At 42.5% G+C, this 26,313-nt stretch overlaps 1 protein-coding gene across 1 annotated transcript in view; it reads left to right on the forward strand.

Moving 5' to 3' along the window:
* LOC137412622 (uncharacterized) overlaps positions 1-24,435 on the forward strand; it is a 70,374-nt gene extending 45,939 nt beyond the window's left edge. The window contains exons 10-17 of the mRNA XM_068097912.2: positions 1,369-1,424; positions 2,316-2,473; positions 3,118-3,230; positions 14,434-14,495; positions 16,286-16,434; positions 20,040-20,167; positions 20,984-21,076; positions 22,663-24,435. Of these exons, the coding sequence (XP_067954013.2) occupies positions 1,369-1,424; positions 2,316-2,473; positions 3,118-3,230; positions 14,434-14,495; positions 16,286-16,434; positions 20,040-20,167; positions 20,984-21,076; positions 22,663-22,704 (801 nt within the window). The 3' untranslated portion in view covers positions 22,705-24,435. The remainder of the gene's footprint in view (positions 1-1,368; positions 1,425-2,315; positions 2,474-3,117; positions 3,231-14,433; positions 14,496-16,285; positions 16,435-20,039; positions 20,168-20,983; positions 21,077-22,662) is intronic.
* Positions 24,436-26,313: the final 1,878 nt, after the last annotated feature.

The following is a 26,313-nucleotide window of genomic DNA, read 5'->3' on the forward strand; positions in this document are numbered from 1 at the left end:
CACACCCATGTTCCTTGAGTGAGCAACCAGGCAAAACGGACCTTGGTCAGGTAGGTGTCCAAGAACCCAATGACCACTCTGACAGAACTAGAGAGTTCCTTGGCTGAGATGAGAGAACCTGCCAGAAGGGCAACAGTCTCTGCAGCACTTTACAAATGTAGGCTTTATGGGAAAGTGGCCAGACAGAAGCCACTCCTGAGAAAAAGACGCATATCACGCCTTAGGTTTGCAAAAAAGCATTCTGAGAGCATGAGGCAAAAGATTCTGTGGTCTGATGAGACTAAAATTGAACTCTTTGGCCTGATTGCAAAGTGCTACGACTGGCGGAAACTAAAAACAGCTCATGACCACCCATCTAACACTATCTCTACTGTGAAGCATGGTGGTGGCAGCATCATGCTATGGGGATGCTTTTTAGTGGCAGGGACTGGGAGACTTGTTTGTATAGATGGAACGATGAATGGAGCCAAGTACAGGCAAATCCTTGAGGAGAACCTGCTTCAGAGTGCAAAAGACCTTAGACAGCGGTAAAGATTTATGTTCCAACAGGACAATGACCCCAAAAATACAGCCAAAGCATCACTGGAATGGCTTCAGCTTTCCATGTTTTTACGTGGACCACAATAAAGAATATGAATATGAAAACCAAACTGTGTGTATTTTTACCAGCAGTGGCTCAATATACAAACAACCAAACATTTTACAGATTTGGGTGGAACTAAATTGATTTCATTGAAAATCCTAACATAATAAGGAAATAAGGATTTTAAAACAGTTTTAACATGTACAGTTTTCCATTTGCTCTTCATAGCATATTCTGAATGTGCAAGTTCCACTTCATATCCGTTGCAAAAGTAACTCATAAGTTTTTAAGGTGTTGACATTCCCATTGTATTTGGAAATAGATTTGCAGCTTTTATTTTTATACTGGACGTCTGTAGAATTAATGAATTCACTTTTAAACTTCAGTTTAATGCTTGTGATAAAATTACGGATGTTCTTCTTCCAGTTCAGATTAATTTATATCCATTGAAGTGATTCATACTGAGCAAGAGACTTGGTACCTTGAAGAAAAAACAACAACATCCAAGTGTCATTAAAAAGTTAACAGAAACCTATAATCGAAGAGTGAGAGACTCTCGTGTAGTTACAGTGAATAACAATGAACGTTGTTCCATATGGAAATTTCCATAAAAACAATTAGCCTCGTACTTCCCTAAAAGAAACAGGAGATGTCACTGTAACGGTGCTGTGTGTGTCAGTGAAAGGATGAGTCCACACTGGTTCTCAGATCTACTGTAATCTATATAACTCGGCAAAATTCGATTGTAACTGCTTCATCTTGTTCCTGTGTGTGACGACCTGCAGCTCACCTTTGCACTCAAAAATACCAAACCTATGGGAGTGGTTCTTCAGAGGTTCAGGTACAGATACAAGCGAGCTGCACCTACACGTAAACACAATATGACAATTTATCATTAACTAAAGAAAGAGTGATATTGATGATTCGTATTCGTATTATGATTCTTTCATTGGTAAACATTGACAAGATGTTTGAAAAAATAGATCAGTTCAATTGTTCTAATGCATTTCGTAACTTTAACCCACGATTGTCACAGAATGGTAATTTTTTTTAGATTTTTTTTTTTAAGTTTCATTATTAATTGATGATATGATATTATTAATTTTTACCCTCGCCAGAGGAGAGGGTATTGCATTTGAGGCCGTTTGTCTGTCTGATTGTTTGTCTGTTTGTCCGCACAGAATAAATATGATTTTCTCTGCAACCGTTGGTCCGATTGACAGGAAATTTTCACCATAGGTGCACCTCTTCCTGTGTAATTTTAAAAATAATTATGACGTCATATGTCACGTGGTACAGGCGCCATATTTGAAAAACCGAAAAATTTTGCACCTCTATACCTCCAATAGCCCTGCATAGAAAAAATTGAGACATAGCTCATTGTAAAGAACACTCCATGAGGAATAACATATCTTAATGATGATGTCATAGGTTCCTCCATGATGACATCATAATTCCACAAGTACAAAACTTCATCCGATCAGATGAAATTTATTGAGCGTCATCTAGGTATAAATTTCTGGAGACAAAAAATAATAATGATGACGTCATCGGCCACGTGGTTCGGCGCCATATTTGTTTTAACAAAAAAAAACCTTTAAAAAACACTAAAACACGTCTGCAATCTCCGATTGCTCTTGTTTATAATGTGTTACATTTGTTATGTTGTCACAGAACAATTCTGGATACAAAATGATTCAAATGATCTAAGACCCTTTTGTTGTGTGCACAGGAATGGGTCTGTGATATGTGAGACTTTGGCGCAGTATGGAAAAGATCCTCCACCTACTCAAGACATTATCAATGCTCTTGAGGAAAACATAGACAAAGAGACTTTTCTACTTGGAAACACAAACCTGAAAATCGACTGGAAATCTTTCAACATTGCCGGTAAATTTGTCATCAGTCAGTCTTTTTCAACCACAGTTTATTGTTGTATTTATAGGAAACCAGCAAAAGTACCCGCTCCCAGTGACAGGAAGAGTTTAAGTTAATCTACCAATTTAAATTATTTCATGGACTTTAAAAAGGTTAATTGTGCTTCACTCAACAATTCCTTTTCAAGTTGAGACCAATTGGTCATCCTGTTTCCCAAAAATTGCTAATTTCATCCATTTGGCCTCAATTTGCAGCCTCAAAACGGCCTCTAAGGCTGCGGCCACATAGCCCATGTTACTTCCCGCACAAAGTTGTTTCTGTACACTCGATATGGAGTTTAAATACGTGGCTGTGGATAAGGAACAGACCGAGAGAGAGAGAGAGAGAGAGAGAGAGAGAGAGAGAGAGAGAGAGAGAGAGAGAGAGAGAGAGAGAGAGAGAGAGAGAGAGAGAGAGAGAGAGAGAGAGACTTTCACACATATATAGAGAAGATTGATATGCTGCTCATAACAAGCACTTATTGTAACTGCAATGTTGTTGATTATGTCAATTTAAAAACATTTAATTTCAGATAACAATGATGCTTCAGTTGAAAAAAAAGAGAAAGCCAATGTCATAATTTTTACTCATATGTTACTTTCTATATTTCTTTCCAGGGGAACATTTGCCTGTGAAATCCCTGCCGTTTGAATTCCTGATTAAGGATAGCAATTTCGACCCGGATAATAATACCCAAACTCTTCGCCTAACAGGACAGATTTCTAATGCTGTAAGTACAGATTTTTTTTTATAATCAACATTTGCCTAATTGGTGCTGTCTCAGCACCTGGCTCATCACTGCAGGCAATCCAGAGGTTATAATGTGTTTTGGCCATTGTCTATTAAATATCCTTGTAAGTTGTGAAAAAGCCTCTGCCACAGCTACCTTCACATGTGAATGGGATTCTTTCTGCTCTGAGACAAAGAACACTTCCAAAGTGAAAGAAACAGTTGTGGATCAGTCTCGTCTTAACTGCTTCAGAATGTTACCTGTAATGCTAATTACCTACCGACGGTGGACGGAGGTTATGTTTTAACCCTGTCTGTTTGTCCGTTTGTTACTCCCGCCAGGGAGTAATGCATTCGATCGTGTCCGTGTGTGTGTGTGCGTGTGTGTTCGTGTGTTTGTGAACAAGATATCTGGAAAAGTTCTCAACGGATTTGGATGAAAGTTGGTGGGATGATTGCCCTTGGGATAAGGAGGAATTGTTTACTTTTCGGTGAAGTTCAGGATATTATTCCGGATCCAGGAATTTTTTCAAGGATTTTTTTACCATTGGAAGACAGGGCTCATTTTAAAAAACATTATCTTCTATATATTCTATATTTAACATTGTGATATGAAAATAGTTTTCATATTTGTTGTAAATGTAGTTTAAACTCGTGGTTATGCGTTAGAGCGGTGTATTTGTTTTAGCAGCGTCGTCTTCAAGGTTCATTTTTTTTTCTCTAATAGACATATTCTGTCATTTTAAAACGAACAAAGTGTGTATTAGGTTTCCCCGTTTCATAAAATGTATCGTTTGATACGTATAATGCTTTAAAACTGTTTTTTTGTTTGTTTGTTTTTTACCTCAGAAGAGGTATCAACATTTACCTCAGCGAATGTCAATCGCCGTGTCAGTATTTGATGAACTTATAAAGACTTAGGTGAGTTATAAGTGTGACAAGCATGTGCACGGGATTCTTCCCAGAAGAATGAGTGGTCGCATTAGCTTGTACGACTTAAAATGAGCGAGTTTTGTTTTGACGTTTGGGCCAGTTTTACATGTTGTATCCCTAAGGAATGAAACGAACGTTTTTCTTGGGTTACAATTTTATTTGAAGTCACACATGCCTCAAAATACACTCACTTATATAGAATTGAACGCTGAATCCGAAAATGTAAGTGAAATTGCCTTGTTTTTTAAACATTATCTTCTATATATTCTAAATATATATCTGTGCAGTGTCTGTCTTGTGTTGTCTTGTCTTGTGTTGTCACTGAACTACTCCCTCAAACTTTTATGAAATCGTACTATTCCAACTTGACCCACGGCGAGAGTATGCGCTCTACTGAGTGGCGTTCTAGTTACTTGAGAAATGGATGATTCACTTACAGGTCACCACTGTGAACAGGATATGTCAAAACGTTATCGGCAGATTCAGACGTACCTCGGTGGACAGGTTGGGTGTCTGACGAGGAAGAATTGATTAGATTTTGGTGAAGATTCGGATCTGGATAAGATAATTTTAAAGTGAGTCTTCACCATTGAGAGATGGGATCAAAAACGGTATGTAGCATGATATCGTGCGACGTTGTGGACAAAACAAACGTTGTGGACAAATTCCGACGAAACTTGGTGGACAGGTTGGGTGTTTGCCAAGGACAAGCTGATTGGATTTTGGTTAAGGTCCGGATGCAGATCCGGCCCATCAGTGGGATACAAAGCGAAAGCTGATCAGCCTGGCGGAGGTTTGCGCTTTGCCGAGTGTCCTATGTGTTTGTTTCTCTGAGGAACTCTCCTAACTCATGCATTAACTTTGTGCTTTTGTTTCAATTCCACAAGCGTGAGTTCTGACTATCTGTCAATGACTGCATAGGCCTCCAAGGTTTATCCTTTCATCTTCTTCTATGTCCCCCTTGTCTTCTCATTTGCCCAGCACCCTGCCCATTAGTTCCCCCCCCCCCCCCTCTCTCTCTCACCCATCAATCAGTTTTTTTTTAATGCATCGATAAAGTTCCAAAAAAGTATGAGAATCCATCCCTTCGCCACCTTATTTATTCCCCAAAGGCCAAGGTTAATTGAAAATATTTATTTCCCTCTTTCTACCTTTACCCTTTAATAAACCATGTCTTCTCTTCCCTTTTTTTTTTTTTTTGTATACAAGATCGAGGCTCGTGAAAGAGCGAACATTAATCACACAGAAAGACAAACAGACACATAAAACAAATAACATCGGGAGCGGTAGACAAGATGGGGAGAGAGGAGGAAGGACACAAACACAACATTTGAGAGCAGGGACCGAGAGACATGGAGACATCGAGAGATCTGTGGGAGGGAGAGGGCTTTGGGGGGGAGGCATGTGAAGGGGGGGAGGCATGTGAAGGGGGGGGGGGGGTGGGAGAGGTATAAACATATGGACACTGCCAGGATTTCCAGGAAAGAAGTTGGAATTTCAAACAAGGTGGATCTGGGGTGAATTAGTGGGGGTAGAAAAGATCAAGGTTATGGATGGGGGAAGATAAGAGATGGTGGTGAACAGCTGTTTTAAAGACCTGGAGGGAGGAGAGGGATTGAAGGGAGTGTGGGAGTTTGTTCCACAGGCGGGAGAAAAGAGGAATGAAAGAGTGAAGGTGAGCAGAGAGCCGAGATTTTGGCAGTTTAACCATCAGAGGGTTGCTGGCAGATCTTGTGCGACCTGTAGGAATATTTGGGGGACAGAGCACAGAGAGAGCTGGGGGAGCAAGGCCGGAGAGGAGTCGGTAGAAGACAGAAAGGCCACCTACCTGCCTGCGGTGAGTGAGTGAAAGGCCCTCAGAGATAGCTTCATCGCGGGAGATTCCAATGATTTTGAAAGCTTTGGATTCAACAGCGTGAAGCCGAGCCAGGTGTGAGGCAGGAGCACCAGCCCATAGGGGAGAACAGTATTCCATTGAGCTGCGGATGAAAGCCTTGTATGTGGTGAGGAGCTCAGGTGTGCCGAGGAAGGACTTCGCACGACGGAGGATGCCCAGTCGGCGACTGGCTTTGGAGGCCAGCTTGGAAATGTGGTTTTCCCAAGAAAGATCATGGCAGATAGTGAGACCCAAAAGCTTGAGTGACAGAACTTCTTGGAGAGGATTGTTGAGAAAGTAGATGGGAGGGTTGTCCAGTCGATCTTTTCGGAGAGACATAGTAAGAGAGTGAGATTTGTCAGGATTGAAAGACATGTTCCACTTGTTTGACCAGTCTGTGATTTTGTCCAGGTCTTCAGAGAGTGAGGAGGCTGCAGACTGCCGATCTGAGGGAAGAGGAATGGAGCGGCAGAGAGTGGAGTCATCAGCAAAGAGATAGAGAGGATTTTCCAGAGAGTCAGAGAGATCATTGATAAAGACCACAAAAAGCACAGGGCCCAGCACACTTCCTTGGGGAACTCCAGCCTGAACAGGAAGGGGAGATGAGAGAAATCCATTCAGGGCCACACGTTGACTACGACCAGAGAGGAAGTCCGCAAGCCATGCATGGAGATTTCCATGGATACCATAGGAGGAGAGTTTGGTGAGCAGAGCTGGGTGCCAGACCGTATCAAAGGCCCTTGATATGTCAAGGGAGACAGCTCTGATTTCCTGTTTGGCATTGAGGACCTCCATCCATTGTTGAGACAGCAGAAGCAGCATGTCCAGAGTAGAGTGACCTGGTCTGAAACCAAATTGATGATCAGAGATCAAGCCATTGGAGAAGAGGAAAGATTTCATATCCGAAGCAATGATGGATTCCATGACTTTGCTGATAATTGGGAGCAGGCTGATTGGTCTGTAGTTGCAAGGATCTGTTTTTGCACCTTTTTTGTGTAAAGCGGTAATGTTAGCTGATTTCCAGGATGCTGGCAGATGACCTTGAGCAAAAGATAGGGTGAAAAGAACAGAGAGAGGGTGAGATAGAGCGGCAGAGCAGGATTTTAGGACCCGTGGGCTGATGCCGTCTGGTCCAGTTGCAGAATCAGAGTCGAGGTTTGACAAAAACTCCTCCACCTTGTCAGGAGAGAAGGACACAGAGTCCAGGAGCAGTTGGGTTCGACTGGGAAAGGTGGGAACAGAGAGAGATGGGTTTGGGACTAAGGATTTTGAGGCGAACACAGAGTTGAGGCATTCGGCTTTGTCACGTGCGATGTCAACTGTGTGGCCATTTGAGGTAAGGGAGGGGATGGAGGGGGAACAAACACCAGAAACGGATTTGACCAGACGCCACCAGGATTTGGAGGAAGGAGACAGGTTTGAGTGTTCATTCTTGAGTGAGGAGAGATAGTGCTTCCTGGCACTCCTGAGGGTAGACACACACTTGTTCCGAGCTTGGTGGAAGGAACTGAGATTTCCTTCAGTTGGATTAGCCTTCCAAGAGGCAAAGGCAAGTTGTTTCAGGGCAACTGCCTCACCACAAGATTCAGTGTACCTTGGACGGGAGGAAGGGTAAGACAATTGAAGGCGAGATGGGATAAATCTGTGCATGAGAGAGATCAGTTTGCTTTGGAAGAATTCCCAGGAAGAATTGATGTCAGAGGCAGTGGAGATGGGAGACCAATCCAGACGATTGATGGCTGCTTGAAGACTGTCCCAGTCGGCCTGAGTGAAATGCCAGACTCGTCGACGCTGAGGAGGCTCTCTGAGAATGGCCAGAGAGATGTCCACTTTGACAAGCACATGATCAGAAGAACCGATTGGAGCAGAAGAAGAGCAGCAGACATTAGCAGGGAAGTTTGTCATAACCAAGTCTAGAAGAGAAGATACTCCATTGGCTGAGATCCGGGTCGGGAAATTGACAGATTGTGTCAATCCCAGAGAGTCACAGAAGTCCTTTGCTGAGGTGCCATGACTAGTGAGAGAGGAACCCACACCCAACCAGGTGGCATGATGACAGTTGAAGTCACCACATATGAGGAAGAGAGAGTTGGGATGAGTGGATAGAAGTTGGTCCATGTTGTCAGACATTGAAATGTAGATGGAGTCATCACTGTTTGGGGGACGGTACAGAACACATATGAACAAAAGGTGGGAGCGGAGAGGAAGCCGTAACCAGAGGTACTCCTGCGGGTGAGGAGGAAAGAGAGCAGTGCAAGGAGAGTGAGGAAGAGAGTTTTTGACAAAGATAGCCACCCCACCACCAGGCCGAGGCTCAGGTCTATCATACCGGAGGAGGGAGTAACCAGGAAGAGATATTAAGGAATCAGAGACATCTTGAAGGAGGAAAGTCTCTGTTAAGCAGTCCTTGCACTTATTATCCTTCACCACCCTCACCTTCCTACCTCCCTCCATTTTTGCTCTGTATTTTCTGGCCTGCTTCCAAAATCTCATCCTTTCTCGTCACATTTTACAGCGCTAATTCCCACATCACAGACCATTCCATGGTATAAGTTGCTTCAAATAATCCAGACTCTGTGTCAAAACAGAAATATTCCTGTCACGGGATGTTCCAGACTTGTCTCTCTTGCTGGGAATTTGTTTTTCTGCGATGATGCCCGACCTCTGCCCTGGCAGTGGGATTGTTATTTATGGGAAGAGCTATATTCGAAAGTCTTGAGCTGCTGCCATCTTTTTTTTCGGTATACAAGATCGAGGCTCGTGAAAGAGCTAACATTAATCACACAAAAAGTCAAACCGACACAAAAAAACACAAAATAAGGGGAGAGGTAGACAAGATGGGGAGAGAGGGGAAAGGACACAAAACAACATTTGAGAGCAGGGACATCGAGAGAACTGTGGGAGTGAGAGGGCTTGGGGGGAGGTGGGAGATGTATAAAACATATGGACACTGCAAGGACTTCCAGGAAACAAGTTGGAATTTCAAAAAAGTGTATCTCGGGTGAATTAGCGGGGGTAGAAAAGATTAAGGTTTTGGATGGGGGAAGATAAGAGATGGTGGTGAACAGCTGTGTTAAAGACCTGGAGGGAGGAGTGGGATTGAAGGGAGTGGGGGAGTTTGTTCCAGATGCGGGAGAAAAGGGGAATGAAAGAGTGAAGGTGAGCAGAGAGCCTAGATTTTGGCAGTTTAACCATAAGAGGGTTGCTGGCAGATCTTCTGCGACCTGTAGGAATATTTGAGGGACAGAGCACAGAGAGAGCTGTGTGAGCAAGGCCGGAGAGGAGTCGGGAGAAGACAGAAAGACCACCAACCTACCTGTGGTGAGAGAGTGAAAGGCTCTCAGAGTTAGCTTCATCGCAGGAGATTCCAATGATTCTGAAAGCTTTGGTTTCAACAGCGTGAAGCCGAGCTAGGTGTGAGGCAGGAGCACCAGCCCACAGGGGGAAACAGTATTCCATTGAGCTGCGGATGAAAGCCTTGTATGTGGTGAGGAGATCAGGTGTGCCAAGGAAGGACTTCGCACGATGAAGGATGCCCAGTCGGCGACTGGCTTTGGAGGCCAGCTTGGAAATGTGGTTTTCCCAAGAAAGATCATGGCAGATAGTGAGACCCAAAAGCTTGAGCGACAGAACTTTTTGGAGAGGATTGTTGAGAAAGTGGATGGGAGGGTTTTACAGTCGGTCTTTTCGGAGAGACATAGTAAGAGTGTGAGATTTGTCAGGATTGAAAGACATGTTCCACTTGTTTGACCAGTCTGTGATTTTGTCCAAGTCTACAGAGAGTGAGGAGGCTGCAGACTGCCGATCTGAGGGATAAGGAATGGAGCGGCAGAGAGTGGAGTCACCAGAAAAGAGATAGAGAGGATTTTCCAGAGAGTCAGAGAGATCATTGATGAAGACCAGAAAAAACACAGGGCCCAGAACACTACCTTGGGGAACTCCAGCCAGAACAGGAAGGGGAGATGAGAGAAATCCATTCAGGACCACACGTTGACTACGACCAGAGAGGACATCCGCAAGCCATGCGTAGAGATTTCCATGGATACCATAGGAGTAGAGTTTGGTGAGCAGAGCTGGGTGCCAGACCGTATCAAAGGCATGTCATATGTCAAGGGAGACAGCTCTGATTTCCTGTTTGGCATTGAGGACCTCCATCCATTGTTGAGACAGCAGAAGCAACATGTCCACAGTAGAATGACCTGGTCTGAATCCAAATTGATGATCAGAGATCAAGCCATTGGAGAAGAGGAAGGATTTGATATCCAAAGCAATGATGGATTCCATGACTTTGCTGATAATTGGGAGCAGGCTGATTGATCTGTCATTGCAAGGATCTGTTTTTGCACCTTTTTTGTGTAAAGCGGTAATGTTTGCTGATTTCCAAGATGCTGGCAGATGACCTTGAGCAAAAGAGAGGGTGAAAAGAACAGAGAGAGGGTGAGATAGAGCGGCAGAGCAGGATTTTAGGACCCGTGGGCTGATGCTGTCTGGTCCAGTTGCAGAATCAGAGTCGAGGTTTGACAAAAACTTCTCCACATTGTCAGGAGAGAAGGACACAGAGTCCAGGAGCAGTTGGGTTCGACTGGGTAAGGTGGGAACAGAGAGAGATGGGTTTGGGACACAAGATTTTGAGGCAAACACAGTGTTGAGGCATTCAGCTTTGTCACGTGCGGTGTCAACTTGGAAGTGTCAAATCTGGAAAATATGCTTGGAAGACAGTCAACACTCCTCCAATAATCAAGAAGTATGTCTAAAGAAATCATCTCAAATTCAGACAGGTCAGCTTCGTGGCAATTACAAGAAAAAGTCATGGAATCCATCAACGTGGAAGACATCAAGCCTTTCCTTGTCAGTCTGATCTCTGAACACGTATTTGGACTCTATCCCAGCCACTCAGCTTTCGATATGTTGCTGCTTCTCTGTCAACAATGAATGTGGGCTCCACTGAACCTCAAGCAAGAGGTGAGGGCCGTGCACCTCTGGACCTATATCTCGGGCATTCACCACAGCCTGGTACCATGGTCTGCTTGCCAAGCTGGTTTTCTGAGCATAAACAATGTTAACCTTTTATCCTGGTCCTCGACTCACAGTCGAAACCTCTCATCTCCTTTGTCAATCGAGCACAGAGTGCTTCAATGCAGTCATAGTCCTAGTCTTGTTCTTTGTATTCATCTACTCGTATGATGTATTCGATGCTCGAGAAAGAAAGCCCTCTTTTCTTTTTTTTGCAAATGACTACACATTAAACCGTACAATTCCACATCACAGGTGAGCAGCAGAGATTTGCCTATTGACAGTTGACCAGGAAAGGATCAGATTCTGGACGAACACTTAGAACACTTCTTTAAATTTAGGCAGATCTCACATTTTCACCCTGTCTTTCTTGAGCATTATCAAACAAACCCACTCATCGATAGTTTTGGTTTGAATCCCAACCCAGCTATAAACTGTTGCCCTTGTGTTTCATATGCAAAGCGATCAATGTGTGTGATCCTTCATTGGAAGGACATTAAGCCTGAGGACACATCTTCCAACACTGGAAGACTGGGGCATTGGTAGATGTTAATGATCCCAACATATCTTTTGCGAAGAATAGGCGAGTTATTGCCAGCATCTTAGATAAATTCTAAATACCTGTTCGTCGGAAATCAGGCTTTGATAGTGAAAGACGTTCCAGAAAGTCTTGGGACCAGAACCATTCCCACAGGCTGATCCCACAAGGTGAGAACAATCAGGATTGTTCAAGAAGACCAAGACTTTATTTCTTGGATACATTTTTAAAGACCTTATTTTGAGGGTTGTTTATTTGTACTGGATGATCTACATTCTGTAAAATATTCATTTTTTTGTATACATAGTCGAGCTTGTGGAAGAGATCGTACGCTGAATGGATCAGGATGTAACAGACACAAACAAGACATAAAATATACACACATGGTGTGGAAAAGATGGATACAGAAGGAAACTCTAAGGAGGGAAAGCTAGAAAATTGGACTGAGGAGGGATTTGGGTGGGGTTAACGAAGGTAGAAAACATCATGTTTTTGGATTGGGGACAATCTGAGATAGTGGTTAACAGCTGTCTTGAAGATCTGGAGGGAAGAATGAGATTGAAAAGCATGTGGAAATTGATTGCACATGCAGGGTAAAAGAGGAACAAATGGGTGGAGGTAAGCAGTGATCCTGGATTTAGGTAGTTTCACCAGAAGTGGTTGATGGTGGACTGTGTGAGCCCTGTAGACACCTCGGGAGAGGGAGGGACAATGTATGGAAAGAGCAGAGGGTGCAAAACCATAAAGGAGGTTATAGAAGACAGATAGACCACCGACCTCTCTGCGATGGTGAAGTGATAGACACATACTCAGCTTCATCATGATAGATTCCAAATATCTGAAAGGCCTTGCTTTCCACAGCGTCAGGTTGAGCAATATGTGAGCCAGGGGGCCAGCCCAGAGGGGAGAGCAGTACTCCTACAAGCTGCAGATGAGGTCTTTTAGGTGGATAGGGGTTTCGGTGCGCTAAGGAAGGGATAGTGTGACAGAGGATGGTGGCTGGCTTTGGAGACCAACTTTGAAATGTAGTTTGCCAAAGAGTTGATAGGAGGGTTTGCCAGATGGTACTTTCGTAGACAGATACAGTGTGAGATTTGTCAGGATTGAAAGACATATTCCAAGTGTTTGACTTGCTTGTGATTTTTTGTAATGGTCTGAAGAGAGTAAAGGGGCTGCTGCCTGCCTGTCTGAAGGATGAGCGATGTCATGGAAGAGGGTGGCGTCATCAGAAAATAGATCAAGAGGATTTTCCAGAGTCAGAGAGATCATTGATGAAGATCAGGAATAGGACTGAGCCCAGAACATTGCATTGTGGCACCCTAGCCTTTACAGGGAGAGGAGATGAAAGGATTCTGTTGAGTGGCACACGTTGGGTACGAGCAGAGGAAGTCAGTAAGCCATTGTGGAGTTGGCCTTGGATGCCATAAGCAGAGAGTTTGGAGAGTAAGGCAAGATGCCAGACTGAATCAAAAGCATGAGATATGTCGAGAGAGACATCACTGATCTCGCCTGACATTGAGGGTCTCCATCCATTGTTGGGTGAGTAGAAGCAGCATGTCCAAGGTAGAGTGACCTGGTCTGAAACCACATTGATGATCTGAGATTAAGTTGTTGGAGAAAAGTACGGATTTCATATCAACTGCGATGATGGATTCCATGACATTGCTGATAATTGGAAATAAGCTGAAAGGTCTGTAGTTGACGGGATCAGTCTTTGTACATTTTTACCTCCGCCACCAAAGGTGGACGGAGGTTATGTTTTCACCCCTGTCTCTCTGTCTGTTTGTTTGTCTGTCTGTGAACAAGATATCTCAAAAAGTTGTGGACGGATCTGGACAAAATTTGCAGGAAAAGTAGTGTATGTTACACAGATGAAATGTTTAGATTTTGATGAAGATCCGGATTCGGATCCGGCTAGTAGAATATTTTAAGTGATTCTTCACCATTGAGTGATAGGGCTAAAACCGATATATAGCAGGATATCTCAAAAAGTTGTGGACGGATTTGGACGAGACTTGGTGGAGAGATTGTGAGTTTGACAAGGACGAATCGATTCATTTTTGGTGAAGATCTGAATATGGATTCGGATACGATAATTATTTAATTTGCGAGTGATTCTTCACCATTGAGAGATTGGTCCAAAAACGATATATATTCTGCGATATATGTATATGTGCCAAATATATTCAAAAACGATTCTCACACACCCAACATGTCCACCAAGTTTCATCCAAATCCGTCCACAACTTTTTGAGATATCCTGCTCACAGACATGCAAACGGACAAACAAATAAGAAGGTGTCAGGCAGTAGCCTAACAGGTATGACTAAAATTGAGAGAAACAATAAGTGATTGATTAATTGTGTAATTAAAATAAATGAATATCAATCGTAAAATAATTAATTTATTCATCAATTGGCTAATAGCATACCTAAAACCACCACTGCTTCATCTGAATCTGTAACTTTTTGAAAATTAATGAATTAAGCAATTAATCAAATATCATGCTATGTATTGTTTTGGCCCCATCTCTCAATGGTGAAGAATCACTTTTTTAAAATTCTTGGTTCTGTATCTGGATTTAACCAAAATTGAATCAACTTTTCGTTGTCACACACCCAACATGTGCACCAAGTTTTATCCGAACCCATCCATAACTTTTCGAGATATCCAGATATACACAGACAGACAAACAGACAGGGGTGAAAATATAACCTCCGTCCACCTTCGATGGCAGAGGTAAAAATAACGTTTTTCTTTCCTTTATGATGCTGAAATATTTTCTCTTGACGAAACTTTTAGACTTTTTTTATTTACCTAACTTATCCTTGTTCTTTTCACCAGGTTGAAGGCATATTCCAGAAGAAGTTCGAACGCTTTGTGGGGCTCTCAAATCTCAAGTTAAAGTGAGTTTCAGGAAATTTTCAACGATTACAAAACTTTGACAACCACAACAGTTGTGCATTTATTGAATAATGATCATGAACTGACCCATCTTTAAATAGTTTGTTTCACTAAAACAAAACTCGTGTATATAAAAAAAATCAATCGTTTTGGTCAACACACTGGAAAAAATTAGGAAAGGCTGGTTATAACCAATATTTTTTTCTCAAAAAGCTGTTGAGCTCAGACAACACAACAACAACAACAACATGCATTTTAAGGCCATTTTCCCTGCTGGAGCGGGGGTTAGCCTTGCGGTCCCCATGACAATCTTCTCCATTTTGCCCGATTTTCTGCATCTCCCCTTGTTAACCCCCTTGCCCGCATTTCTTCTTCCACCATCTTTAGCCAAGTCTTTCTCGGTCTTCCCCGTCCTCTTCTTCCTTCTACATTCATTTCCATCACTCTTCTCAACCAGTCACTTTCATCCTTCCTCAACACATGACCAAACCATCTCAACGTGTTTCTCTTCACAGCATCCAACACAGGCTCTATTCCCATCATCTTTCGCAATTCATCATTAATTTTGTCTTCCTCTCTCTCAACGATACTCCACACATCCACCGAACGATTCGCATTTCCACCCTTTCCAGCCTTCGTTGCTGCTCTACATTCATTACCCATGTCTCGCTCCCATAAATCATAACACTTCTCACACATGCAGCATACACCTTTCCCTTCAGCTTCAACGACACTCCGCTCCTCATCAGCATGCCACTCATTTCCCGAAACTTCTTCCATGCACATCTCACTCGAGCAACCGTTGCCGAGTCTGATCCACCTTCTCCATTCAGCATGTCTCCGAGGTAGCAAAATGTTTTCACAAATTCCAGCTTCATGCCGTCTCCACGATCCAACTCAACATTTCCTCCATCTGCAGCTCCCTCTGTGCACACCTTACACTTGAATGTAGCTGCCACACTGGTTAATGACCCTCTCAGACCACTACATTTTTGCTGAACCCACTCAGCGCACATTGTACATTGAATGGAGTTCACTCCGACACCCTTCCTGCACACAGCACATGGCCACTTCCCAGTTCTTTCCACTTCACCACATGCTTTACCACTTGCCATCACCTTCGTCTTTCCGATATTCACCTTCAGACCTTTTGTCTCCATACATTCCTTCCACTTGTTCATCTTTTCCTTCAGTCCATCCATACTTTCCGCAATCAACACCAGATCATCTGCATATAACAACTCCCACGGTAAACCCTCCTTTACGTTCTGAGCCAGCACCTCCATCACAGCTACAAATAGTAGTGGACTTAGTACCGACCCCTGATGCACTCCCACCTTCACCTCAAACTCACCACTGTTCCCGTCTTTCATCCTTACAGCTGTGCGCGCTCTCTCGTACATTGCCATCACTACTCTGATCAACCATTCCTCCACTCCTAACTTCCTCAATGCCCATGTCATTACTTCGCGTGGAACCCTATCGAATGCTTTCTCCAGATCAACAAACCCAAGAAACAACTTCTTCCTTTTCTCCATGTACTTCTCCTGCAACTGCCTCACAATAAAGCTCACAATAAATAATGTTGAGTTCAGAGTGAACACATATTTTGTGGAAAGAAAATGTTGCTTCGTATTTGAGAGAATATTTGCTCGAAAGGTAAAGCTTGCAGTCACTGACTTGGTGATTGGTGAAGCTCATATAAGAGTGCAACGGTGCAACTTTATTGTTGTGACTACAAACAACACTTGTACTGAAGGTTATTTAATGCATGACTTTGTGTGTCCCACAGAAAAGGCTCCATCATTACAAGAGGATCTGCAGATTTCTCTGATGCTCCCACAGCGCAAGAAGCCAGCAATGCTTTACGAGACGGATTGGAAAATGGAAAACTTCCTGGCACGGACTTTGTTGTCGACCCCACAACAATACGTGTTCAGGGTGAGCTTTCCTATCTGCGGGCCTCAATGCTTCCTTCCCTTTTTTCACCCTTCAGTCATACTCGTCCTTTTCACTCTGATTCAAAAACAACTACCTCGCTCTTTTCTTTCTTCTCCAATGAAGAACAAAAAAACCACTCATTATCATTCATTCCTATCAGAGGACATTAAGTCCCAAAACCATTTCTTCTTTCCTCCCATGTCCTCTTTTGTTCCTCCTCCTCTCACACTCCATCAACTCAAATCTTTTTTTTAATACTTGGTCTAAGCTCGTGTAAGAGCGAACATATAGAGCATATAAAAAAGGGAGTGGGAGGAAAAATGGGGAGAGAGAGGGAAGTACAACAACAGTAGGGAACAGAGAGATCTGTGGAAGAGAGAGGGATGGGGCCGGGTACACAGAATAAACAAGATGGACACTACAGAGTCTTTCAAGAAAGAAAACAGGGAATTTGAAGGAGGTAATTCTGGGGTGGATTAATGGGGGTAGAAAAGATCTTCCCAGATCGAGGGCCACGAGGTCAGGAGAACCTCGTCCCTTCTGGTTGCCCTGCCGTCCCGCCGTGGGCGCTGGCAGGGTGTACTTCAAACTAAGCTTAAGTGTCAAGTGTTAAGTTCCTCCTTGCCCTCGCAAGGGAAAGGTTAGGGTCAAGCTCTTCCAAATTTCCAAACACTAGAAATCGGACATCTCAAATTAATTAACTAATTTGTTAAAACATCTCAGTCGCCCGTGACCTCTCTAGCGCGGGCGTCGAACCAGTTCATTTCCGGTGCGGCCGGGCCGAATATCGGCCCGGCCGCACCGGAAATGAACTGGTTCGACACCCGCGCTAGAGAGAAAGTTTTGGATGGGGGAAGATATGAGGTGGTGGTGAACAGCTGTTTTAAAGACCTGAAGGGAGCAGTGGGATTGAAGAGTGTGTGGGAGTTTGTTCCAGAGGCGGGAGAAAAGAGGAACGAAGGAGTGAAGGTGAGCAGAGAGTCTTGATTTTGGCAGTTTAACCATAAGCGGGGTTTCTGGCAGATCTTGTGCGTCTTGCAGGAATATTTGGGGGACAGAGCACATACAGAGCAGGGGGAGCTAGGCCGGAGAGGAGTCGGTATAAGAGAGAAAGACCACCAACCTGTCTGTGGTGAGTGAGTGAAAGGCCCTCACAATCAGCTTCATCCCGGGAGATACCAAATCAGCTTGCTTCGTGCATTGTTGGCCTTGAGTAATTATTGGCTGATGGTGAAACCAATACGTTCAAGAAACTGAAGCTCATCTGGTGGCTTATCATGGAAAGAGACAAGTGGCTTAGCTTGATGATCCTTCCAGAACGATAGGGTGAAACAGTGAGATTATCCGGGATTGAAGGACATGTTCCATTTATCAGACCAGCTTCTAATCTATTCCACTTCAGCAGAAAGTGACACAGCTACTGTCTGCTTTGCAGTCGGGTGGAGGTACTGTATGACTCAATGTGGAGTCTTCTGCAAAAAGGAAAAGAGGGTTTTCCAGAGCATCAGATGGGCCACTTTTGTAGATGAGGATCCATGCTTGGCCCAAAACACTGCCATGGGAAACTTCAGCCTCCCTGGGATAGGGAGCACAGGATTCCATTGATAACAACATGATGACTGTGTGAGTGGGGTAAGTCGGAAGGCTAGGAATGAGGGTGGTGGCTTAATGGTTAAGGTGGTTGGTTTAGGATATTATTATCCTGAGTTCAAGCACCAGCCGTGCCAAAATTACACCAGGAAGGCTGACCCAGCCTGCCATCCTCAAAAGTTCAATTCTGGGTTGGCTGTGCCTTTTAACTTTTGAATAATACATCTCGGTCGTCCTCAGAAAGTTTTTTTTTTTTTCTATAAAAACGTCTTTGAGAGTAACGTGTGTGTTTATTTAACTAGAATTGATAGCTATCTCTTAATCTGCATGTTCAGATCAGTTGTCTTGTTTGATGGCATCCCCAATTAATGCCAATGAATGTTGCCAGGGACCAAGTTAGTGCCCTTTCCTTCAACCCCCTTTCATTTCTTTGTAATTCCACTGTTACATGTCTTATACTTTCACTACTTTTTTTTCATTAATAACATTGCTCCATGTCTGAGGCCATTTGTATTCAAACTGACGTGAAGTCAAAGGGTCATAGGCTCGGCTCTGGTTGGGTAGTGCATTTAACATGGTGTGATAAATCTCTCTGGAAGCCGGAGCTGTGCCAACCAATGAAATTCGAGCCTATCCAATATCCAACCAGGGGGGAGGGGAGGGTGAGCATGGAGAGCCAATCAGGGTGAGCATGGAATCACACCAGATGAGGGTTTGAACGCAGGTTTGGTGCTGCGTTTAGTTGAGCTGACAAACTCAAGAGTGAGGTCGGTGTCAGGAACACGGACTTGAGCCAGAATCCAGAGTTAAGAGTGTACGCTCTGGAGTTGGATTTCAGATCGCGGAGTAGCAGCAGCACAACTGCGCGAGTCTTTCACCAGGTCACCCCCCTCAAGTAGTTGATACCTGAGACTCCAGTGTAGTGAACTCTGCAAGTGACATGTGACAATGTGACAACTAAGCAGCCCTAACAGACACACAATGGCATTTTCCAAGTATAACTTACCCTAGAATGCAAAACAGATACCGTGAGAAAATAGCTCTCTGTGATGGTATATATCCGTACTGCTTGAAGAAACCCGACTTGGCAGTCAATGTGAAGGTGTGGCCCAGCACAGGATTGAATATCCATATATCATGAACTATCTCTTTCTGAGAACAAGCTCTGTGATGAAGCAACAGATGAAAGCTTTCAAATTTTTGGAGTCCAACAACTATTTGACAAGAGGCTGAATGCAGGAAGTGCAGGAATGCAGGTAAGTTATCGTCATCTTCAGGTTCGAGTAATTGTTGTTTCAGACTCGAATTGTGAATTCCTGCCGATGTTTCTTGACCAGAATATAAAATGAAGAATCGGTACAGAATTTATACAAACAAATGAAATGAAATCAAATGAACAGGATGAGTGCTACCTGTGAACTGTGACTTTAAAAAGCAGATAAATCCTCTCCCAACCCTCCAGATCTTACTCCCTGATCAGTTTCTTTTGACATTTTTGGCGACATGAAGGGGAAGATCGTTCTTTTCAGACCCTGTGTGTGTTAGTTGATGAAACAGCAACATTTCATTCTTGCCATCATCGAGGTTGGTGCATGAAATGTTGAGCCACTTTTCCAGCTGTTGTCTTGATCATTCCTCATTTTTGAGTTCCTTGATTTGTTACAATTCCTGGGATGGGATAAAACAATCCATCCTTTCTCTGTTAGCACGATTAGAGCACCCGAAGACAGCACAAAAACATTTTCACTTTGAAAATGCACCAAACTTTTGAAAACACATACTTATCTTAAACCTGATTCGTAAACAGAGGCTCGCTTTGTCTCCAAGTAATGGTGGCAGCATTATGCACCCTTGTTCTCACAGCGGACGTGATCTCTATTGTACACGGCCTATTGGCTGTGTGTGTAACTCATTTATACAGATATATACAGGGTTCAGTCATAGACAAGATTTTTAAACAGCATTTATTTATTTATTTATTTTGCTAACACTGATTTTTTTTCTCCTCCTGCCAGACATTGTGCCAGATAAATCTGGATGTTCCTCTGATCAACAATATTGCAGAGCATTGCCTGGCTGGGCCATCGCTCTCATTGTGATGATCATCCTCATAATAATTGCCATTATAATCTTGGCTGTCTTGGTAAGAATCTAATTTTAAATCATTATTAGCCCGTCCTCCACACAGTGGGAGATGGGGTTTTGCAATCACTTCTGTGTGTGTGTGTGTGTGTGTGTGTGTGTGTGTGTGTGTGTGTGTGTGTGTGTGTGTGTGTGTGTGTGTGTGTGTGTGCGTGCGTCTGTCTGTCTGTGTGGACTGTAACCCATTTATCATTTGAGCTTTTGTCATCAAATTTTCAACAATGCTTTATTTTGAGAACATGGAGAAGACAAATCAATAATTTGGTCAAAAGGTCAAAAGTCAATGCCACATAAAATCGCCAATTTTTATTCAATTGACCTGAAATTTTAGGAATTTGCATATTTGGTCAATGAATTGGCACACCAATCAAAAGGTACAAGCTAAATGTTTTATTTTATATCAAAAGGTCAAAGGTCAAGGCCAGAAAATTGTCAATTTCCATCTTATTAACTTGAGATTTGAGCAGGGTTTGCATATTAGGTCACTGAAGCCTATTGCTTTTGAGGTCATAGGGTCATGATCGCTCACCTAAAATTGTCAATCTTTTTGTATTTGTTTAGCTCTTTTCATCATGTTTAGCATGCGGAAGAAGAAGAAGAAGAAGACCAAATACAAAACGGACACGGATTTGGCTTTGCATTTTCAGATGCTTTCTAGTTTGTTTTGTTGTTAGTTGATTGTTTTTCAATAGGCAATTTGAAAATTTATGCAATAACATTATCAGTTATGGAGTTTATAGCTACGGTTATGGTAGTATGAATTTAATCACTTTTCATTTTTATCTCACTACTTATTTCCAATGATCTTTTATTAAAGGCTTTGAAGACTGATATGTTGAATCAATGTAGAGACAGCCTTCATATGAAGCCTTCTCCCCTACTCAACAATCAGGAAAGCATTCCCTTAGAGGTAAGATTTTGTTTGAAAACTATTCTTTCAAGTATTTTAAACATTCATGCTAAACTGTGGATTTTGGAGACACTGCATGCAAATTTGCTCATTTTAAATTAATTTGTCAAAATTTCAAAAATAAATAAATTCCACTTTGACATTATGAGGTATTATATGGATCACCAACCAAAAAATCTCAATTTAATCCATTTCAAAATCAGGCTGTAACACAAAAAAATGTGAAAAAGTCAAGGGGTGTGAATACTTTCTGAAGGCACTGCAAGTGAGCAACTGGTGAGAACAGCAGCAGGATGTTGAAAATTATGCTCCAAGCTGATAAAGATTTTCCAAGATGGAAAAAAGGGAATAAAACAGCGGAATTCCTCCGGATCCTTTGCAGTCGAGTCGAAAGCAACATAATAGATTGTGAAAATATGGTCTGGAAATGGAACATTAAGGCGAAAACAATTTTGATGGAGGCCTGTTGTAATACACTCTCACACTGGGAGTGGCACTACACGGTACACATTTACATTGATACCCTCCCCCCCCCCCCCCCCCCTCTTTCAAAACTCGGGAGGAGGGGTGGGAGTGAGACCAAGTAGCTACAACCATTGTCCTATGAGTTATAACGGACCCTTAGTCCCCCTGGCAACTTTGGCTGAGATTGGACAGCTAACAAACCGAATGCATCATCCAAAGACAGACACCAAATTGTGTATTTTAGTATGATGATACTAGACAAGCCTTCAAGTGTTGTCAACTTGGGCTCTCAAGTGCCGGTCCGTGCGTGCTATGGAGCACACACACAACATGGAGTGGTTATGGCAGAATATAATTAATTATGTTCGCACCGTACGCATTCAGGTAAACAATGTTCTCAAAAAGCATCTATAATTTATTAATATTCCACTTGCTAAGTATTTAATTGCTCATTCAAACTTTTCATAGAATGTATTAAATCAATTGCAAGGAAAACAGCTTCGTAATCCTTTGTGAGTATACGCAATTTTTGTTTTTCGACCAACAATTGACAATCGACATGCTGCCCAAACTCCTCCAAAATGTGTGTGTGTGTGGGGGGGGGGGGGGGGGGGAGGAAGGACATTCTCCACTCCCCATCCTCCGCTAATCGACGCCCAAGAGTATGGGTATGCAGTATTATCAAGCTGAATTAAAATTGTGCTTCAGTAAACGTTTGGTGACAAGAACATTTCGTCGTTTTCTTTTGCTTTTATTGCTTCTCCAAATTATTTTATGCTCTTGTGTGTCAATCAATTTGTTGTAACTTCAATCAATATCATTCGGTAGTCAGACAACAGTTGTTTTCAGGAAAGAGGATACTGATTCTTAAATCTCTAGTATTTATACTGGTATTACGGGTATATAACTTGTACCGGTACAGAAATTGTTCACACACCCAAAATGGTTTCCTTTTTTAAATATTAATTTTCATTATATTGTTATTAATGTCTTTGCACTGAATATATTGGTAATATAATAGGATTCGTTTTAAAACAGCAGTGGATTATCCACCCAGCAATATCAGAATTAAATCAGTAAATTATGTATGTTTTGCCATCTGCTGTTTTTTATTGTTACAGGATCAACGCTATGGACGCAGCAACAAGATGTACTCTCAATGAATGCCAGTCGGACAATGAACTTATACAGAAATGTTAGATTATGTCTGCACAGCAAGAAAACCAAACCCCACAACCCCCCTTGCCTTAACAGTTTCAACACCTGTACTTGTATTTTCTGTTTGTTCTTCTTCTTAACAAGTCTATAAAATGCAATTTTCTTAGTTTCGCTCATGCTTTGTAAGGGATTCAATTCAATTTAAATTATCACAATTAAGTTACATACAATTTAATAATTATAAGACCTTTTACAAAGAAACCAGGACATTTGTAGAAATGTTCAATATATGCCAAATGCAATGGTTAATTCACAGTTGTCTGCATGAGTATACCACATGGAAATGCACCACTGACTTTGGACTTGACCACTTTCCTCAGTCTGCCACAAGAGTACCAGCCTGACACAGGGATACATTCTTTTCTATGTTAACAGTACTCCTCTGGGGCATCACCCTGTTGCTCCATGGAGGAATAAGAAGCTAAAACACACACCTCCAGATATAGTACTTCGACACAATAAAAAAAAGAAAGGAAGGTGTTTTTGTTTTTTTGTTTTTTTTGGTATACAAGATCGAGGCTCGTGAAAGAGCCAACATTAATCACACAAAAAGTCAAACCGACACACAAAACACAAAAAATAAGGGGAGCGGCAGACAAGATGGGGAGAGCGGGAGAGAGGAGAGAGGGGAGAGAGGAGAGGGGGAAGCACACAAACACAACATTTGAGAGCAGGGACAATGGGAGAAATGTGGGAGTGGGAGGGCTTTGGGGGATGTGGGAGAGGTATAAAACATATGAACACTGCAAGGACTTCCAGGAAAGAAGTTGGAAAAAAAAAGAAAAAAAAGTGTATCTGGGGTGAATTAGCGGGGGTAGAAAAGATCAAGGTTTTGGATGGGGGAAGATAAGAGATGGTGGCGAACAGCTGTTTTAAAGACCTGGAGGGAGGAATGGGATTGAAGAGAGTGAGGGAGTTTGTTCCAGAGGCGGGAGAAAAGGAGAATGAAAGAGTGAAGGTGAGCAGAGAGCCTAGATTTTGGCAGTTTAACTATAAGAGGGTTGCAGGCAGATCTTGTGCGACCTGAAGGAATATTGGGGGGACAATATTGTTGCTAATTGAGGTTTCAGTAACAAACTATTTTGGCCTAAACAACAAAGAAATCAAGAAAATGATCAAATACCAAGACCTCAAGAATGAAGTGTAAATATTTTGGAAGTTGAAGAGCACTGATATTGTACCAGTGATTAAATGAAGCAACAGGAATGATAAAAAGAGAACCTCATGGACATCTTACAAACCATCCCTGGGAATATTAATACAAACGAACTGCAGTTGGACGTTGTCCGGGGTTCGGTCAGGATATTCAAAAGAGCCCTCGGAACAAAACGCTGACGACAAGAAAACTCCACAACTTGGTCCATGAATTATGATCCCTTACTGAAGTGGAGGTGGCTACTTCGAGACATGGGAGGACTCTGTTCAACCTTCTGAAACACGCACATGGAGATAACAATCACACACACACACATACACACACATGTATATACACACACAAACACACATACACACACATACACACATATACACACACACACATCAGCCATGGGACAAAAGTTTTGTAAATAATCAGATGGAATTGTGATTTAAGTGCAAGTGTTTGTTTAAGAATTTTTCATGTTTGTTTTTTTTCAAGTTCTACTATATGCATAATAAAAGTTTCCAGTGGTACAGCAGTCATTGTTTAGTTTTATAATATTGCTCATCCTTTCATTTTCCATAACCCATGGATCGTATTTTATATTGCATACATTTCTCGAGTTTCTCTGAAAAAATTCACAGCTTGTAAAACAATACAAAAAAAGAGCAATCAGAGATTGCAAACCCTCGCTCGGATGTATTTTCAGTGGTTTTTAAGGCTTTTGTGTTAAAACAAATATGGCGGCCGAACCACGTGACCGATGACGTCATCATTATTATTTTTTTCTAAACTAATTTATTCCTAGATTATTCGCAAGAAATTTCATCGTGATCGGATGACGTTTTGTACTTGTCGAATTATGACGTCATAATGGAGGCGCCTATGACATCACCATTAACATATTTCATTCCCCATGGAGAGTTCTTTACAATGAGCCATGTCTCAATTTTTTATATTCAGCACTTTCGGAGATATAGAGGTGCAAAGTTTTTAGGTTTTTCCAAGATGGCGGTCAAACCACGTGACCGATGACGTCACTGTTTTTTTTTTTTCTCCACCAGTTTATGCCGACATGGCGCTCAAGAAATTTCATCTTGATTGGATGAAGTTTTGCACTTGTCGAATTATGACGTCATAATGGAGGCACCTATGACATCATTAACATATTTTATTCCCCAGCCTGTCATCCTTCCGAAGTTGGCTAATTGAGTACCAGTTCACTGGTAATTCCCTGTGTGTCATAAAAAAGCGACAAACAGGGTTGGTGGCAGGAAGGGCATCCGGCCGTAAAACATTGCTTCAAAAAGGGGACCAACAAAAACAACAACAACCACGGTGCCCGAAAAAGGCCAACCCCCGCTTTGCGGGGAAAAATGGCCTCTAAAGGTGTTTTTTATTTATTTATTCCCCATGGGGAGTTCTTTACAACATGCGTTACGCCGAGGTCCCCCATCCGTGAAGTGATGTGAGTTGACAAATTGGAAGACGCAAGGATTTTGACGGATTTTGACGGATCATCTTGGATTTTGACGGATCATCTTGGATTTTGACGTGGCGACCCAATTTTCAATAGCGTTCTTCCTTATGCCTAGATACACCCACACACCAGATTAGAAGTTGGTACTTCGCTTATTTTTCAAGATATTCCGCTCACAAGGTTCAGACATACATGGCGACGACCATCTTGGATTTCGACGTGGCGAGCCAATTTTCATTAGCGTCTTCCTTATGTGTAGATACACCCACACACCAGGTTAGAAGTTAGTAGTTCGTTTATTTTACAAGATTTTTCGATCGCAAGGTTCAGACATATATATGGTGGCGGTCATCTTGGATTTTGACGTGGCGACCCAATTTTCAATAGCGTTCTTCCTTATGCCTAGATACACCCACACACCAGATTAGAAGTTGGTACAACGCTTATTTTTCAAGATATTCCGCTCACAAGGTTCAGACATACATGACGGCGGCCATCTTGGATTTTGACATGGCGACCCAATTTTCAATAGCATTCTTCCTTATGCGTAGATACACCCAAACACCACATTAGAAGTTAGTAGTTCGTTTTGTTTCCAAGATATTCTGCTCACAAGGTTCAGACATACATGGTGGCGGCTATCTTGGATTTTGACGTGGCGACCTAATTTTCAAACTTCCATATGCCTAGTTGCACCCACACACCAAATTAGAATTCGGTCCTTCGCTTACACACGCACGCACGCACGTCCGCACGCACGGACGGAGGGGAAAACCATAGTCCCCCTTTCGCTCCGCGGTGCAACGGGGGACAATGAGCCATGTCTCAAATTTTTCTATTCAGCGCTTTCCGAGATATAGAGGTGCAAAGTTCGATTTTTCCAAGATAGCGGCCGAACCACGTGACTTATGACGTCATAATTATCATCAAAAATTC

The sequence above is a fragment of the Myxine glutinosa genome, chromosome 6 (assembly GCF_964187855.1).
Source record: "Myxine glutinosa chromosome 6, kmMyxGlut1.1, whole genome shotgun sequence".
NCBI classification, from domain to species: Eukaryota; Metazoa; Chordata; class Myxini; order Myxiniformes; family Myxinidae; genus Myxine; species Myxine glutinosa.